This window comes from Bombina bombina, chromosome 11, assembly GCF_027579735.1.
Source record: "Bombina bombina isolate aBomBom1 chromosome 11, aBomBom1.pri, whole genome shotgun sequence".
Classification (NCBI taxonomy): domain Eukaryota; kingdom Metazoa; phylum Chordata; class Amphibia; order Anura; family Bombinatoridae; genus Bombina; species Bombina bombina.
The window spans coordinates 168,552,836-168,572,835 of record NC_069509.1 but is presented as its reverse complement, the minus strand read 5'-3'; the positions used below and the strand labels follow the sequence as shown (position 1 = coordinate 168,572,835).

Genomic DNA, 20,000 nt, shown 5'->3' with positions numbered 1-20,000 from the left:
AAGTTAAAGGGACACTGAACCCAAATTTTTTTCTTTCGTCATTCAGATAGAGCATAGAATTTTAAGCTACTTTCTTATTTACTCCTATTATCAAATTTTCTTCTATTCCCCCCCCCCCCCCCCCCCTTGGTGTCTTTATTTGAAATGCAAGAATGTAAGTTTAGATGCCGGCCCATTTTTGGTGAACAGCCTGGGTTGTCCTTGCTGATTGGTGGATAAATTCATCCACCAATAAAAAAGTGCTGTCCAGAGTTCTAAACCAAAAAAAAAAGCTTAGATGCCTTTTTCAAATAAAGATAGCTAGAGGGGGGCGGAGCCAGCAACACACATGAAAGGTTGCATTTCTTCAGAGCTCCAGCTACAACTGCCCTAAAATCGATAAAAGATAAGATTGGCATACAAATTAAATCTTGTATGTAAGGGGGGCTTCCTGATGGACTCCTAGCTGACATCCAGAGAAAGCTGATTTTACCATAGATATAACATCAAAAGTGGGACCGGAGCTCCATTTTGCAGCTGTAAAGACGGTAGCCATCTTGCCTCCCTCGTGGGTCTGCACTTGACATGGAGAACGCTCACCAGTTACTAACTGAACTCAGAGGACTTCTAATCTCCATCACCTTAAACTTACTGCTACCTTGAACAAGGCTCTTGGCTTCGTAGAAGACATTAGGACTTCGGTGGAGGTTAATTTCAGCCCAGCCGAGGTGAACAATACTAGCGGGGATGCTTTGGGGCCCCAGCATCGTCCGCACACCTGTACAGAAACAGCTGGGAAGGTGAAATATCATGAGGCTGAGGAGACTACTGACGAATCCTTGTTAATAAGAGCCACCGTTAAGACCCTAATGGGAGAGTACTCTAACCGTATAGATGACCCAGGAAAGCTTAACGATTACAGCGTTCCCCCCATGAGCTTTGGAAGAAAAACAATATCGGCACAAACTTCCTTCAAAACGGAGACAGTACCATTGGACCCACGCAACTGGGCACAAAACCTGCAGGGCAAATGGTGAAAGAATAGGTCCCATACTGGTGATTAATTCATTAAGAACAGGCATAGGATAGGAAATGAAGACTAATCTGCATGTTATTCTGTTGTAAGAAGATATGCCTGGAAAGGAACGTTACAATTTCTACGACACTGGACCTCCTTGATAAGTATAATGTGATCTTTTTATTCTTGGCCCATGCAAGACGTATTAATGATGACTCAGGTTCTTAACCGTTACCTATGAAGGCAAACCACTGGATTCCACTTAACGGCTTTATAAAGACTTGCTGGAGTTCCCATTGTGATTTAACAGTTAATAGCTTTCTCTGTTTCTTTTCTTACTTAAAAGTTTTCTTAGGAATGGGCATTATGTTTATTATTACTCATGTATTCATGTATGTACTTCTATTTGCTGACCGTACGTTCTAACAATGGTGACGTAGACGGACTAATGGTAAAAGTCTTGCACATAATATCTATCTGTTTCATGAACTTTTTACTTAGCAGAAATTTGGGCTGATATCTGTGTAGCATAAGAAAAGCCTTTAGGTTACTATACATTATGCCTGCTTGAATTGACCCATGACAGGTAGGATGAGAAATCACATGTTCTGTGTTGCAGGGGTATACTCTAACTTGTTAACTTGACCCTGGTTACTTGCCAGGGTTGTATGCTTTCTTTTTAAGCCTGGAAATGCTCAACACCTCCAAAACCAGTTTAAAAATCTATTGTTAGCACACCCCTTATTCTGTTTGTGGACTATAAGATGCTGCACTATCCTATAAACTATGCTTCTCCTCACTCTTGAAGCGGCTATTTTACAAAACAAAATATGCTCATGGGTATATGATCTAAGTTACCACTCAGTTATTATGTGTATAATGCTAACATTGCATATGAAGCGCTAAGTAACCTCAATATTTGATTATTACATATTAGCTACCCAGTAGATACCTAAAGAGATGTGCTGATTAGTGATACCTAGACCTGAATGATCACAACCCTTATATATTAGTGTTTAAATGGTCATATTCTACCGGGTCCACTAGTCACTGGGTAGCTGTCTTTGTGCTTATCTGGAGATTGTAGCCTCTTGTTATGATGTCGGCGATGGCCTACCATTAGACCCTAGATCACATCTAAAATTAGGACTCTTCAGCATCCTACCATATCAAGAAAATATTAAAAGCCCTCATTTCCCATATATTTTAACTCCAGAACATATTTTTGCCCTAGCTCAGCAACACTCCATTGTATTATTATAATTTGTTTCTCTTAAATATGACATGGCAAGCTGAATTCAGGGCCTTTATGTTAAAAAGATGATGGGAGAGCACTCATACTTTATTATTTGTCTCTCAACTTTAACCCTTTCACAAATTACCACCTCCTCCCCCCCTACATAATTAACCTCCTTTATCAGGAGGGTTAAATACGCGGTTTATCTAGTCTATACCACACCTTTACTACCTGAACTCAACGCAACGTACCTATATATTTCATTATATTACTCATTCATAGGAAAGAATTCTCCCTGTATAGTAACTTTTAACCTTTCAGGCTCCATGAGTGGTCCTTTATGTTCTTGGAGGAAATTACAATTATTAAAAAGAGGTTCTAAATTCAATGCATACTTTTACAAATTTTCATGCTGTTCTAAATTTTTTCTTTATTGTTAAGGATATTTTCATAATGTAACAGTTAGCAATATGTTATTCTTAATATTTGCTGTACATGATTATATTATTGTACCTGCTGAAATACCTCAATAAAAAAAATATATATATATATATATATATATATATATATATAAAAAAAAAAAGAACAAAGAAAAAGTGATAATAGGAGTAAATTAGAAAGTTGCTTAAAATTGCATGCTCTATCTGAATCACGAAAGAAAAAATTTGGGTTCAGCGTCCCTTTAACAAGCATAAGGATAGCCCAACTTCAGCAATCTGGTTAATTGTTACGCTCAACAAAAAAGTTGCACAAAACACAAAGAAATAGCCAAAGCATTGAAAATGTCCAGTCCCACTATCATGGCAATAATTAAGAAGTTTCAGTCAACTGGAAATGTTATGAATCAACCTGGAAGAGGACGTGTATCTATATTGCCTTAACTCACTGTGAGGAGGATAGTTCAAGTGGCCTATAATTCTCCAGCTGTGATCCTTGGAGATATTTTGAAGCTAGTTGCATCTTGGGGTCAGAAAGTCTCCAAAACTACAATCCAACATCACCTACATCACCTCAAGTTGTTTGGAAGAGTTTCAAAAAAACAAAACAAACCTCTACTCTCATCCAAAAACAAATTAATGCAACATCAGACACTACTGGAACTTCAAATGGGATCAGGTTCTATGGGCACAATATGGCTTGTCAAAAAGAAAACAACGCCACTTATTTGTTAATGTGCGCCCCTTCTGTCACAGGGTTTTTGGGAAACCCAAAAATTCCCTTCATGATTCAGCAAATTAAATAATAGAAGTAAATTGGAAAGTTGTTTAAAATGGTATTCTCTATCTGAATCATGTAAGAAAAAAGTTTGGTTTCATGTCCCTTTAAAGGGAAAATCAAAATTAAACTTTCATGATTTACATAGGGCATGCAATTTTAAACAACTTTTCAATTTAAATATGCTTTGTTCTCTTGGTATTCTTTGTTAAAAGTTAAACCTAGTTAGTCTCATCTGCTAATTTCTAAGCCCTTGAAAGCCGCATATTATCTCAGTGATTTTGACAGTTTTAACTGCTGGACAGCACTAGTTCATGTGTGTCATATAGAGGACATTGTGCTCACTCCCGTGGAGTCTGCGGAGGCTTAGATACAATGTAATCCCAGAGGTAAAAAGTATATTAATATAAAACAGTGTTGGTTGTGCAAAACTGGGGTATGGGTTATAAAGGGATTATCTATCTTTTTATTAAAAAAAAAAAAAAAAAGGAGTAGACAGTCCCTTTAAGTTCCCAGATAGTGGCACACAGTGTAAAGATGCAGATCTTTAGTAACTGGTACTGGCAAAGGGTTAAAATAATGCAACAGATTCAACTACAGCTGCAGGTACAGGAGCAAATAAAATAGCTTGCTCAGTAGTAACAATTCTACTAAACGTGTACCCAGCAGTTTAACGTCCCTTTTAGGGACAAGGAACCAATGAACAGAGTAGTGAACATATAATATAAAAATACTCACCTGCCTGCATGCATATAATTTATTATACTCGACATTACTACATAGCAGACACTTAAAACACTTGACACTCCAATCGCAAGAACAGCAAGACCACACAGGAAACAGAGCAGTGCGATTCCTCCCACGGAAATGACGATACCTAGTAACACATAGAATACTGGTTTTAGTTTCAGTCTCAACAGTCTACACCTTAGTCATCTTAAAGTCTTACCTAAGATTAAGCTGCAAATAGCCCCCTGCACCCCTTTCATATCATGCAGCAGGAACTGTAAAAAGTTATTTTAAAATGAATAGTGTTTCTGGCCACTTTGAAATGGCTGCAAAGCTCCGCTCATGGATGATATCACGATCTGAGACATCTATGCACTCTGCTGAATAGCATTGACAGTCTGTAGAATCCAACTAGTGAGCTTTTTGTGATTGGATGCCATATGCATCCCAGATCGTGATGTCATCAGTGGGAGAAGCTTGGCAGCCATTTCAAAGAGTCCAGAAACAATATTCATTTTAAATTAACTTTTATTTACCCTTCCTGCAGCATGATATAGATAGGGGTGCAAGAAGCTGTTTGCTGCTTAATCTAAGATAAGACTTTAAAATGACCAATGTGTAGACTGTCCCTTTAATAAAAGGCATTTAACTCTGGATTTACTAGGAAGAAATATGTTTGCAATAATAACATAAGTTAGTTGAGGTGATATTAGTTAGCTGAACAAATTTAAGCTGATTGCAAAACACTTTAGATTTCTTAATCAGCCATTCTTTAATTTGGAAGTTGAAATGATGTTCTTGATGAAATAGCACATCTGCTTAGAACAATTAGCGAGATATTAAAGTCATTTGTATAAGTTAAAATGTACCACAATTGTTTAAGTGTGAGATAAGCAGATGTTCCTGCTAAAACAAGTTATTCCTTTTAAACCTGTGGAGTTTTATCCCTATATACACATAGATTTGTGTGAGCTGCTTTTATCAGCCAGGGGACAATTAATTCTTGATCATTTAAAAACTAACAACAAATCATTATAGCGGTACAACGAATACTGAATTTATAAAACTTTAAAAGCAACATAAAAGTCCCTGGTAAACTGATCTTATCTATCAGAATGCTGTCTGGAAAGGTACGTAACAGACAGCACATGTGTAACTTTATCTAAAGACACAGTAAAGTCATAATTAGACATTCATGATTCAGACAGAGCAACTATTCAATTTACTTATATTATTTAATTTGCTTCATTCTCTTGTTATCTGTTGTTGAAAGGTTTATCTATGTAAGCTCCGGCGCAGCAAAGCATCTGGGTGCTAACTGCTAATTGGTGGCTGCATATATATACTGATTGTCATTGGTTCCCCCATGTGTTCAATTAGCAACCAGTAGTGCATTGCTGTTCCTTCAACAAATGATACAAAGAGAATGAAGCAAAATTTATAATAGAACTAAAATGGAAAGTTGTGTAAAATTGTATGTTCTACCTAAACCATGAAAGAAAAAACATAATTTATGTAAGAACTTACCTGATAAATTCATTTCTTTCATATTGGCAAGAGTCCATGAGCTAGTGATGTATGGGATATACAATCCTACCAGGAGGGGCAAAGTTTCCCAAACCTCAAAATGCCTATAAATACACCCCTCACCACACCCACAATTCAGTTTAACGAATAGCCAAGTAGTGGGGTGAAAAAATAAGCAGAAAATAAGGAGTAAAAAAAACATACAAAGAGAGGAACTTGAAATATAATTGTGCTTTTATACAAAAATCATAACCACCATAAAAAGTGTGGGCCTCATGGACTCTTTCCATTATGAAATAAATTAATTTATCAGGTAAGTTCTTACATAAATTATGTTTTCTTTCATGTAATTGGCAAGAGTCCATGAGCTAGTGACGTATGGGATAGAAATACCCCAGATGTGGAAGTCCACGGAAGAGTCACTATAGAGGGAGGGATAAAATAAAAATGCCTATTTCCGCTGAAAAAATTAAATCCACAAAAAAATAAGTCTCTCAAATTTCACATAAATTTCAAGAAAAATACTTAAATCATAAGCAGAAGAATCAAACAGAGACAGCTGCCTGAAGAACTTTTCTACCAAAGACTGCGTCAGAAGAAGCAAATACATCAAAATGGTAGAATTTAGTAAATGTATGCAAAGCAGACCAAGTTGCTGCTTTGCAAATCTGATCAACTGAAGCTTCATTCTTAAAAGCCCAAGAAGTGGCAATTGATCTAGTAAAATGAGCAGTAATTCTCTGAGGCAGAGACTGTCCCGCCTCCAAATAAGCCTTGTGCATCAAAAGCTTTAACCAAGATGTCAAAGAGATGGCAGAGGATTTCTGACCTTTCCTAGGACCAGAAAAAACCCCCAAATAGACTAGAAGTCTTCCTGAAATCTTTGGTAGCTTCGACATAATATTTCAAAGCTCTTACAACATCCAAAGAATGTAAAGATCTTTCAAGAGTATTTTTAGGATTAGGACACAAGGAAGGAACAACAATTTTCATTTTAATGTTGTTCGAATTCACAACCTTAGGGAGAAATCTAACCGAAGTCCACATAACAGCCTTATTCTGATGAAAAATCCAAAAAGGAGACTCACAAGAGAGCAGACAATTCAAAAACTCTTCTAGCTGAAGTGATAGCCAAAGGGAACAACACATTCCAAGAAAGTAGTTTAATATTCAATAAATGCATAGGCTCAAAAGGTGGAGCCTGCAAAGTCTTTAAAACCATATTAAGACTCCAAGGAGGAGAAATTGATTTAACAACAGGCTTGATACGAACCAAAGCCTGAACAAAACAGTGAATATCAGGAAGTTTAGCAATCTTTCTATTAAATAAAACAGAAACCCTTCAAGGTACTTGCAGACAAACCTTTATCCAAACCATCCTGAAGAAACTGTAAAATTCTAGGAATCCTAAAAGAATGCCAAGAGAATTTATGAGAAAAAACACCATGAAATATAGGTTTTCCAAACTCGATAATAAATCTTCCTTGAAACAGACTTACGAGCCTGTAACATAGTATTAATCACTGAGTCAGAGAAACCTCTACGACTAAGTACTAAGCGTTCAATTTCCATACCTTCAAATTTAGCAATTTGAGATCCTGATAGAAAAACATGATGTCTTGATAAAGCCCTTTGGGTGAAACGCGTTGACCAGGACTTGCTGCCACACAGTAAAGACCCACTGCTACTCCTAAGCCACTCTGATTGGGCTTGTTTTGGGTTCATTCACTTAAAGATACATTGGATCTCCTCTTTGACACAAACCGCAAAAGAGCTATGAATTTCCTTTTCCTAAGGCACCTAGGATATCTAAAGCAGTGTTTTTCAACCAGTGTGCCATGGCACACTAGTGTGCCATGAGAGATCCTCAGGTGTGCCACGGCAGACTGACAACAGTGTGACATATTTTTTAAACTTTGCTTGTTTTTTACTCCCAGTGCAGGGGTAGTTTGTAGGAGGCATGGCATAACAGCACAATACATACAGTATGTGTGTGTGTTTGTATGTGTATATATATGCTGTATTAGGCTAAAATGTGTGATTTTTTTTAAATTTTGGGATGGTGGTGTGCCACAGGATTTTTTAATGTAAAAAAGTGTGCCACGGCAAAAAAAAGGTTAAAAATCACTGATCTAAAGGAACACCAGCACATCCAATTATTACAGCGATCTATAGCCGCTGGATCAGGATGTGACCTCCGAACTCTAATACACAGAGGGGAGTCAGGTGACAAACAATCACTACCGGAGCCCTGCAAACCAACCACCTAACACAGCCACAAGTCGATCGAATGAGGAAGAGAAACACAGGAGCCTCAACGAAAGCTTTCGTAACCAAATTAAGATATCTGTTTTTATTTCTCATATAATCCCTCTGGATGTGGTAAGCTGCCTCAGAGGTAAACATTCTAAAGTACATATTTCCCCTGCATTATCCCTCTGGATGCGGTAAATCCACCGAGGGGTTCGTGAACTGCCATATCTAAAACAAATGCGGTATACCCACTGAGGGGATTGTGAATTGCCACATTCAATACAAAAAGAACTGTGAAAAATAAAATCTTTATCTTTTCAAGGTTAAAAGTAGCCTTTTTGGAACCTAGATATATTCAGTCTGATTATAAGCTAAAAAAGGATATTGCTGAAAAAGACATTTGTTGTGAAATTTTATAAATTGTTGTAATTGTGATTTTATCTTTTTGACACATTGTGAAAAGCTGCTAACATTTAAATACTGTTAGATTGTGAAGATAAATCGTCACATATCTACTTATGCCAGTGTTACAATTGTGACAAAGTTTATATTTCATTATTTTTTAACAATTATTAAGATTGGGAGACGTCCCTATATAGTTAGTTAAATTTTATTTATTTTTCTCAAAACTACATTCAAACATATATCTAATAAATTGCTTATATTGATTAAACATCTATTTGAAATTTAACTATATCCGTGCTTTCAGTGCTGTTAATTGTCGGCTAGATTATGAGTTGTGCGTTAGGGTTAAGAAGCAGCGTTGAGAGGTACCAACGCTGCTTTTTAACGCCCGCTGGTATTAAGAGTCTTGAAGTGACAGGCTCACCGCTCACTTTTTTGGCCAGACTCGGAAATACCGCAAATCCACTTACGTCAATTGCGTATCCTATATTTTCAATGGGACTTGCATAACACCGGTATTACGAGTCTAACCAAAAGTGAGCGGTAGACCCTCTCCTGTCAAGATTAATACCGCATTTAAAAGTCAGTAGTTAAGAGTTTTACACTACGCCGTAGCATAAAACTCTTAACTAAAGTGCTAAAAAGTACACTAACACCCATAAACTACCTATAAACCCCTAAACTGAGCCCCCCCCACATTGCAAACACTAAAATAAATATTTTAACCCCTAATCTGCCGGCCCTAACATCGCCGCAACGTACCTATATGTATTAACCCCTAATCTGCCACCCCCAACATATTAAATGTATTAACCCCTAAACCTAAGTCTAACCCTAAACCTAACCCCCCATAACTGAAATATAAGTTTATTAAATCTAAATAAAATTCCTATCATTAACTACATTATTCCTATTTAAAACTAAATACTTACCTATAAAATAAACCCTAAGATAGCTACAATATAACTAATAGTTACATTGTATCTATCTTAGGGTTTATTTTTATTTTACAGGCAACTTTGTATTTATTTTTATTAGGTAGAATAGTTATTAAATAGTTATTAACTATTTACTAACTACCTAGTTAAAATAAAGACAAATTTACCTGTAAAATAAAACCTAACCTATGTTACAATTACACCTAACACTACACTATAATTAAAATTAATTACCTAAACTAAATACAATTAATTACAATTTAAATAAATTATCTAAAAGTACGAAAAAAAACCCACTAAATTACAGAAAATAATAAAATAATTACAAGAATTTTAAACTAATTACACCTACTCTAATCCCCCTAATAAAATAAAAAAGCCCCCCAAAATAAAAAAAGCCCTACCCTACACTAAATTACAAATAGCCCTTAAAGGGCCTTTTGCGGGGCATTGTCCCAAAGTAATCAGCTCTTTTACCTGTAAAAAAAAATTACAACCCCCAACATTAAAACCCACCACCCACACAACCAACCCTACTCTAAAACCCACCCAATCCCCCCTTAAAAAAACCTAACACTAACCCCTTGAAGATCATCCTACCTTGCGAAGTCTTCACTCAAACGGGCAGAAGTCCTCCACGAAGCCGGCAGAAGTGGTCCTCCAGACGGGCAGAAGTCTTCATCCAGAAAAATTGAATCCAACTGGGAACCAAACAAAGTATTACCCTGGAATGAAAGAAATAGTAACCTAGATTTAGATACCATGTCAGCATTCCATGATGTGAGCCATAAAGCTCTTCTAGCTAAAACAGTCAAAGACATAGGTTTAACATTAATCTTGATGATATCGAAAATAACATCACAGATAAAATGATTAGCATGTTGAAGCAAATGAACAATGCTATTCAAATCAGAGTCTTTTCCCCGTTGTGCTAAGCTATCCAACCAAAAAGTTGATGCAGCCGCAATATCAGCCATCGAAATGGCAGGTCTGAGCATATAGCCAGAATGCAAATAAGCTTTCCTTAGATAAGATTCAATCTTCATATATAAAAGATCCTTAAAAGAGGTACTATCTTCCATATGAATAGTAGTACGTTTAGCAAGAGTAGAAATAGCCCCATCAAACTTAGGGACTTTTTCCCAAAACTCTAATTTAGCCACTGGCAAAGGATACAACTTTTAAAACCTTGAAGAAGGAACAGAAGAAGTACCAGGCTTAGACCATTCCTTAGCAATCACATCAGAAATAGCATTAGGAACAGGAAAAACCTCAGGAGTAGTCACAGGAGGTTTATAGACAGAATTTAAAAGTTTACTGGATTTATTATCAAGAGGACCAGACTCCTCAATATCCAAAGTTATTAACACTTCTTTTAACAAAGAACGAATATACTCAATCTTAAAAAGATAAGATGATTTATCAGTGTCAATGTCTGAAGTAGGATCTTCTGAGTCAGAGAGATCCTCATCAGAGGAGGAAATATCAGTATGTTCCTGGTCATTACAAATTTCATCAGTATTATGAGAAGTTTTAAAAGACCTTTTATGCTTATTTGAAGGCGGTATAGCAGCCATAGCCTTCTGTATCGCATCAGCAATATAATTTTTCATATCAACAGGGATATCATGTACTTTAGATGTTGAAGGAACAACAGATACTGTACTAGCACTAATAGAAACCTTTTCTGCATTCAAAAGCTTATCATGACAGCTGTTACATACTACAGCTGGAGATATGATCTCCACTAGCTTACAACAGATACACTTAGCTTTGGTAGAACTGTGTTCAGGCAGCATGGTTCCTACAGCAGCTTCTGAGATAGGATCGGATTGAGACATCTTGTAAAATATAAAAGAAAAAATAACATTTATACAGAAATATCTTATTTCCACATATAGCAGTTTCAGGAAAGGGAAAAAATGCAAATGCTAAAACTGGAAAAAAAAAGCAAATAGCATAGCCCTCTGAGCATAAAGAAGGCAAGGAGCATATAGGAAGTAAGGTAAAATAAAACTAAATTTTTTTTGGCGCCAAGTATGACGCATGACGCAAAAGGAAGTTGAGAACATTTTTGGCACCAACAAGCATCCGGAAATGACGCAACTCGCGTCGTAACAAACACAATTTCGCGCCAAACAACCTAGTGTCAACTAAGACGCAGGAAATGACAAACTTGCGTCATTACAGATGCACATTCACGCCAAAAAAATTCTCGCAGCAAGAATGACACAATAAATAACAGCATTTTGCGCACTCGCAAGCCTAATTTGCCCGCAAGTTTTTAAAGAAAAAACAAGTCAAATTGGAAAAGACTATACCCCAGGTAAGACAAACTTCCTAAAACATGATTCCCATAACGAAACTACCCGACTGCAAGGGGAAATATACATACACCTGACTCATGGCAAATATAAGTAAAATACATATATTTAAAACTTTATATTAATACATAAAGCACCAAACCATATCTGAGAGTGTCTTAGGTAATGATACATACTTACCGAAAGACACCCATCCACATATAGCAGATAGCCAAACCAGTACTGAAAGCTATCAGCAAAGGTAATGGTATATAAGAGTATATCATCGATCTGAAAAGGGAGGTAGGAGATGAATCTCTACGACCGATAACGCTTGAAAAGATTTCCTGCTAGGGAAACCATAAAATCAATAGGCGATACCTTCTTCACATCCCTCTGACAAACACTGTACTCTGAGAGGAATTGGGCTTCAGAATGCTTAGAAGCGCTTATCATTAGAAGAAAACAAAAAAATCAAGCACAAACTTACTTCACCACCTCCATAGGAGGCAAAGTTTGTAAAACTGAATTATGGATGTGGTGAGGGGTGTATTTATAGGCATTTTGAGGTTTGGGAAACTTTGCCCCTCCTGGTAGGATTGTATATCCCATACATCACTAGCTCATGGACTTTTACCAATTACATGAAAGAAATGTGGGTTTCATGTCCCTTTAAATAGGCCTAAAACACCTTGAGCTTGTAGCATAAATTGATAAATTGTAGGTAGTTAAAACTATTTGCATGGATAGAGTCTCATGTAAAATTATTACATAGGACATACTATACACCAGAAAGGGGAGCTAAATGGGGAAATACTCTCTTTAATAGATGTCCCAAATGCTCATATCCAAGAGCTAACCTGGTACATATGATCTGGGAATGTCCTAAGATCCGTCAAATGTGGAACAAGATAAATTACTGGGCCTTTTATACCCTTAATCTCCCCATGCAAAATATTAACCTTACACAAATAATATTTCTATGGGAAGAGACACAAAAGACGTCACATAAAATATTAGTTAATATGATCATCCTAGCAGCCAGACACCTGATATTTAAGAAATGGAAACAGTCAAATGTTCCTAACATTACGGAAATCAAAAATTATCTGAAAAACAATACATATTAGAACAACATAATGTAGACTTGAATAAAGATAGAGATATCTATACTTTTCTTGAAAAATGGTCACCATTTGTCAAAAGCTTCACCATAAATGAAATAGAATCGCTTCTATATCCCTTTAGAAATAATGAAATAGTGTTACTGGGGATCTGGTCATTTGCATATACAACTATTATGTGTATGGTTCTTTAGGTATTGTTGTATGGCTTCTTTTTTTTTCTCTCCCCCCCGCTCCTTTTCCCCCCCCTCTAAATCAGTTAAATAGTGACTTACATATGTTAAATAGTGATAGATATTGTTTATATTCAAAGTGATTTATGTTTAAATTATACCTTTGAGTGCTAATGACGGCTCTGAGCCGTCACAGAGTTTCTCACTCTGGTGCTAATGACGGCTCAGAGCCGTCACTAGTACTCTCCTCCCTTGAGGGAGATCTGGGGGCTCCCACCCGCTCCTACCCCGGCGATCGTGCCTGCATAGTCACAGGCATCGCCGGGGCTTGCCGTTTTGCGTGGTGACATCACGCGCAATAACGTGATGACGTCACTGCGTAACTTTATTTATACTTCACAATGTTAAGTATAGGAGCAGGGGGCATGCTGCTTAGAAGCCTGTATCTCAGGCATCTAAGCAGCTACAGACCCCCAAGACACACCATTGGAAAGGTAATCGCCTCACCTTTCCAACAGTGTAAGTCGTGGGGGTCTGAAAAAAATAATTAAAAAAGTTAAAAAAAAAATGTTTAAAAAATAGAAAATAAAAAAAAACATTAACCCCTTAACGACCGAGGACGTGCAGGGTACGTTCTCATAAAAAAGGCAGTTAATGCCTGAGAACGTACCCTGCACGTCCTCGGTGTGGAAAGCAGCTGGAAGCGATCCTGCTCGCTTCCAGCTGCTTTCCGGTTATTGCAGTGATGCCTCGATATGGAGGCATCCTGCAATAACCTTTCACGGCCATCCGATGCAGAGAGAGCCACTCTGTGGCCCTCTCTGCACCGGACATCGATGGCCGGTATCGTTGGTGGGTGGGAGCCGGTGTGGGAGGCGGCCATCGATGGCCCTGGTCATGTGGAGGGGGGCGGGATCGTGGGCGGGTAAGCCCGGGGGGCGCGCGCACGTGCACGAGGGGGCGGGCGCGTGCACAGGGAGGGAGCGGGTGGGAACCGCTACACTACGGAAAAAATGTGTCCCAAAACAATAAAAGTGGGACAACATTTAAATAAACAAACAAGCCCTTAGGTGTGATTTAGGTGGTGGGGGGTTGGTGGGGGGGGGGCGATTGAGCTACACTACAGAATTTTTTTTCAACAAAAATAAACATTTGATTGTTCAAAATGGGTACTGGCAGACAGCTGCCAGTACCCAAGATGGCCCCCAATAAGGCTGAGAGGGAGGCTTAGAGAGCTGTTTTTGGGGTGGATCAGGGAGGTTGGGGGTTAAGGAGGGGATCCTAAACACAGCATATGTAAATATGCTTTTTTTTTCTTAAAAAAAAAAAAACTTTTATTTTAGTACTGGCAGACTTTCTGCCAGTACTTAAGATGGCGGGGACAATTGTGGGGTGGGGGAGAGAAGGGAGCTGTTTGGGATGGATCAGGGGGTGGGATGTGTCAGGTGGGAGGCTGATCTCTACACTAAAGCTAAAATTAACCCTGCAAGCTCCCTACAAACTACCTAATTAACCCCTTCACTGCTAGCCATAATACACGTGTGATGTGCAGCAGCATTTAGCGACTTTCTAATTACCATAAAGCAACGCCAAAGTCATATATGTCTGCTATTTCTGAACAAAGGGCATCCCAGAGAAGCATTTACAACCATTTGTGCCATAATTGCACAAGCTGTTTGTAAATAATTTCAGTGAGAAACCTAAAATTGTGAAAAAATTTACGTTTTTTTTTACTTTGATCGCATTTGGCGGTGAAATGGTGGCATGAAATATACCAAAATGGGCATAGATCAATACTTGGGGTTGTCTACTACACTACACTAAAGCTAAAATTAACCCTAGAAGCTCCCTACATGCTCCCTAATTAACCCCTTCAATGCTGGGCATAATACACGTATTGTGCGCAGTGGTATTTAGCAGCCTTCTAATTACCAAAAAGCAAAGCCAAAGCCATATATGTCTGCTATTTCTGAACAAAGGGGATCCCAGAGAAGCATTTACAACCATTTATTCTATAATTGCATAAGTTGTTTGTAAATAATTTCAGTGAGAAACCTAAAGTTTGTGAAAAAATTTGTGAAAAAGTGAACAATTTTTTTTATTTGATCGCATTTGGCGGTGAAATAGTGGCATGAAATATACCAAAATGGGCCTAGATCAATACTTTGGGTTGTCTTCTAAAAAAAAATATATACATGTCAATAGATATTCAGGGATTCCTGAAAGATATTAGTGTCCCAATGTAACTAGCGCTAATTTTGAAAAAAAGTGGTTTGGAAATAGCAAAGTGCTACTTGTATTTATGGCCCTATAACTTGCAAAAAAAGCAAAGAAGATGTAAACATTGGGTATTTCTAAACTCAGGACAAAATTTAGAAACTATTTAGCATGGGTGTTTATTGGTGGTTGTAGATGTGTAACAGATTTTGGGGGTCAAAGTTAGAAAAAGTGTGTTTTTTTCCATTTTTCCTTCATATTTTATAATGTTTTTTATAGTAAATTATAAGATATGATGAAAATAATGATATCTTTAGAAAGTCTATTTAATGGCGAGAAAAACGGTATATAATATGTGTGGGTACAGTAAATGAGTAAGAGGAAAATTACAGCTAAACACAAACACCGCAAAAATGTAAAAATAGCCTTGGTCCCAAACGGACAGAAAATGGAAAAGTGCTGCGGTCATTAAGGGGTTAAAACCTCTTAGCACCTAGGTGGGAAAGTGCTTAGCACTCAAAGGGTTAATATTATGTAATCCCTTCATGATGTCGGAAACCTAGATAAGTTGAGGACTGAAGAAGAAGAAGAAGGGAAGGAAACAAGTTTGTTTTTTGTTGATTATTGTTTATAAGTATGGATTGATGTAATTAGGTTAAAAATTGGTGGTTTGATAAAATGACTGAACTATTTCTTTTTTATTTTGTAAAATATACATTTCTCTTCGTTTTGTTATGATGTTATTTTGTAAATCTCAATAAAGGAAAAATATTTGCTAACAAAATGGCAATGACAAGCCTTGTCTACATAAACAAGTCCAAAATGGATCCTCCAAATAAGGCAAGTATTAGAGGGAGTTTGACCATTGCAAAACAGTTGTAGCATGTAAAGTGTTTAAAGGTTCTAAAATTGTTCATACTTGACTGGTGCAGGACAATGCGATTACAGAATGTCTAATGCCTCTGACATTCCTGTTGTGTTGCTATAGAATAATACATCAGCCAAGTCCAAACAGATTAAAATAAATGACAACATCTTGTTTGCTTCAGCAGCTTTTCAATAGTCAAATCCACCCAACACTTGCCTCATTTGGAAGAGCCAATCCTGGCTTAAGTATGCAGTACAATAAAGTGTACTGTTTTGCAGTCATTATGTTAGTATAAAGTGTACTGTTTTGCAGTTGCTACCTGCTGAAGCCTGTTAGTGACATACATGTAGCAGAGTTTTACTATGCATAACTAAACATTTTATATAAAATCTTGAGGTGCTTAAGGTTCCTTTAAAAGGGACAGTCAAATCCCCCCCCAAGAAAAAACCTCTCATGATTCAGATAGGGAATGTAATTTTAAACACCTTCCCAATTAATGTTTATCACCAATTTTGCTTTGTTCTCTTGGTATTCTTAGTTGAAAGCTAAACCTAGGAAGTTCATATGCTAATTTCTTGATCTTGAAGGCTGCCTCTAATCTGGATGCATTTTGACAGTTTTTCACCACTAGCTGGCATTAGCTCATGTGTTTCATATAGATAACATTGAGCTTGCGCACATGAAGTTACCTAGGAGTGAGTACTGATTAGCTAAAATGCAAGTTTGTCAAAAGAACTGAAATAAGGGGGCAGTTTACAGAGGTATAGATACAAGGCAATCACAAAGGTAAACTGTTTATTATTATAACTGTGTTGGTTCTGCAAAACTGGGGAATGGGTAATTAAGGTAATAAAGGGATTATCTATCTTTTAAAACAACAAAAATTCTGGTTTGACCGTCCCTTTAATGCTTAAAGGGACAGACTACACCAAAATTGTTATTGATTAAAAAGATAGATAACACCGTTACTACCCATTCCCCAGCTTTGTACAACCAACATTGTTATATTAATAATAATAATTTTTTTTGTTTTTTGTTTTTTAAGAGTCAGCACAACACAGTACTAAATGCAAGTCAATAGATAATACATAAAGTCATGTGATCAGGGGGCTGTCAGAAGAGGCTTAGATACAAAGTAATCACAGAGGTAAAAAGTACATTAATATAACAGTGTTTGTCTTGCAAAACTGGGGAATGGGTAATAAAGGGATTATTTATCTTTTACAACAACAAAAATTCTGGTGAAGACTGTCCCTTTAATTTCTTCTTTTTTTAAACATACACAAAAAACACAGGGTATATTTTTGCAGTTCCCATTACTTATTAATCTCAACAGTTTTGTAGCTTAATTATGTAAAAAGCAAAATTATTGGTATCGATTTGCACAGTGTGAACCTTTGTAACAACTTCTGAAGTCAGTTCAATATCCTTTAGCAGAGGTATTACCACTGAGATTAGAAAGTGAATTGATTAACGCCTGGTAATTGTATGCAGAGCAAGGATGGAAAGGTCCTTAAATTAGTAGGAGAATGTGATATAAAACTCAAGTAAAATTCAGACGTAATGAGAATACTGAGATATTTTGGATGAATGGAACCATCCTTTGTCTTATATATTTGATGTTGCATCTTATGATACAAAAGATTACACTGTGTTGTTTTTATGGTTTTGTGATGTGTAAAGTCATTACTTTATGCCTGAGATACCCAATTTCCCCTATAAAAAGTGTCTTCTGGAGCTTTTAATAAATGAGAAAAACATATGACTAGGTAGATAACAAGGGCAGCCTTATCTAAAAAGAAGAAGATCAGGATATAAAGATATATACAGACTGCTGAATAAAATGATCCCAGTGGTTTATCTCCCCCATGTACACAATCTGTAATGATAATATAGCCCCCCATTTATCAATATGCAGATAGACAGTGTTCCTAGGCAGAAACCGTGCACTCAAACTTGACAGGAAGTGGGCAGCATGCACTGACTGCATTTATCATTAAGCAAGCAATCGCTCATACAGCCCTAATGAAGGTGGATCAGAATTTAGTACGTAGGTTGGCAATATCAGAACTATTAGAATCCCTGAATATTACTGACTTGTCAAGGTTTTGGAACTCTGCCAAGGTATACAATAGGAACCATAACATTTAAAGTGAAGGTTAAGTTACCTATATGTCTAATTTTTATTCAATTTTCTCTCCCAAAATAACATAAGTTTCATTCATCATCTTCTCTGAATGCAGCTTGAAATAAAGTTATCGCCGTCTGAAATATATATTTTCTGCTTTTCAAAATCATCCCTTTTTAATTTTAATTTTATTTTACGATCACGTTCTCCCAACAACCTATTGAAATTCTGTCCGTTAGGCGACCGTCTACCTACACCACCCACCTCCTATTTAGACTGCTCATGCGCTACTGTGTTATTTACTATCTTCATTTCTAAGCGCGCCCCCGTTTCGCACAGGCGTAATAGATATAAGTCGTACCGCCCACATTACGTCACATTGTTTGTTACCGACATTATTATTTATGTATATTATTTGCAGTTGGGATCAGGTCACGCATAAAAAAAAAAATGATGCCGCTCACTCGATCGCGCAACATAGCACTGAAAGAATACAGTCTAGTTATTCCTTCAGTACCAAGTTGCAAACCGCAATTAAGGCATGCGCATTGGTTGGTGAGATCGTAGAGTATCGCATGTGCTTTAGTAATAGAAACCGGCAATTTGCACATTCACAATACTTACAATAGTCATGCACGCGCTTTGAGGATGCGTATACAGCGGGTGGGACCGCTCTATACGTAAGAGCCTTTAAAATCCAGAAATAGAGGTGGGGAGAAGTTTACATGAAAACGGTACGGAGATTAATTTTATAAAAAAATATTGAAAAAAGGTAAATTATATTCAAATAAACTTGGCGATCAACTTATTCTGATATTACTGGATGCATCAAGGTGTTAAAATCTTGAAAACTTTACCTTCACTTTAACTTTGATACCATTGTAGCAACAATCTACATCAGTCTACAATTGCTATAGAGCTGCTCCTAAGTTGGAAAACCAACACAAAATTGTTATAAAAGCACATGTATACAAGCAGGGTGCGCAGATATTTGGGACTCAGGATCTACTTGCTTATTAAGTTTGTCAGTGTGATTTGCCTGTGCATATTAGTGTGATCTGTGAATGAATAAATAAATTATATATATATATATATATATATATATATATATATATATATATATATATATATATACACACACACACACACACATACATACACACACACACACACATAAGATATAGTCAGGTTTCTGTGATGTAAAAAAATGAGACAAAGATAAATCATTTCAGAACTTTTTCCACCTTTAAAGGGACAGTCTAGGCCAAAATAAATTTTCATGATTCAGACAGAGCATGTAATTTTAAACAATTTTCCAATTTACTTTTATCACCAATTTTGCTTTGTTCTCTTGGTATTCTTAGTTGAAAGCTTAACCTAGGAGGTTCATATGCTAATTTCTTAGACCTTGAAGGCCACCTCTTTTCAAATGCATTTTAACAGTTTTTCACCACTAGAGGATGTTAGTTCACATATTTCATATAGATAACACTGTGCTCATGCACGTGCAGTTATCTGGGAGCAGGCACTGATTGGCTAAACTGCAAGTCTGTCAAAAGAACTGAAATAAAGGGGTAGTTTGCAGAGGCTTAGATATAAGATAATCGCAGAGGTTAAAAGTATATTATTATAACTGTGTTGGTTATGCAAAACTGGGGAATGGGTAATAAAGGGATTATCTAACTTTTAAAACAATAAAAATTCTGGTGTAGACTGTCCCTTTAATGTGCCCTATAAACTGGACAACTCAATTAAAAAACAAACTGAAATCTTTAAGTTGGAGGGAAGAAAACAAAAAAACTAAAATAATGTGGTTGCATAAGTGTGCACACCCTCTTATAACTGGGGATGTAGCTGTGTTCAGAATTAAGCCATCCCATTCAAAA

At 36.8% G+C, this 20,000-nt stretch overlaps 1 protein-coding gene across 3 annotated transcripts in view; it reads right to left on the bottom strand.

The window, feature by feature from the left end:
* The window catches only part of LDAF1 (lipid droplet assembly factor 1), a 159,663-nt gene that overhangs the window by 32,824 nt on the left and 106,839 nt on the right, over nt 1-20,000 (bottom strand). For all 3 annotated transcript variants that reach the window (XM_053695043.1, XM_053695045.1, XM_053695044.1), the window contains exon 4: nt 4,188-4,326. In XM_053695043.1, the coding sequence (XP_053551018.1) occupies nt 4,188-4,326 (139 nt within the window). The remainder of the gene's footprint in view (nt 1-4,187; nt 4,327-20,000) is intronic.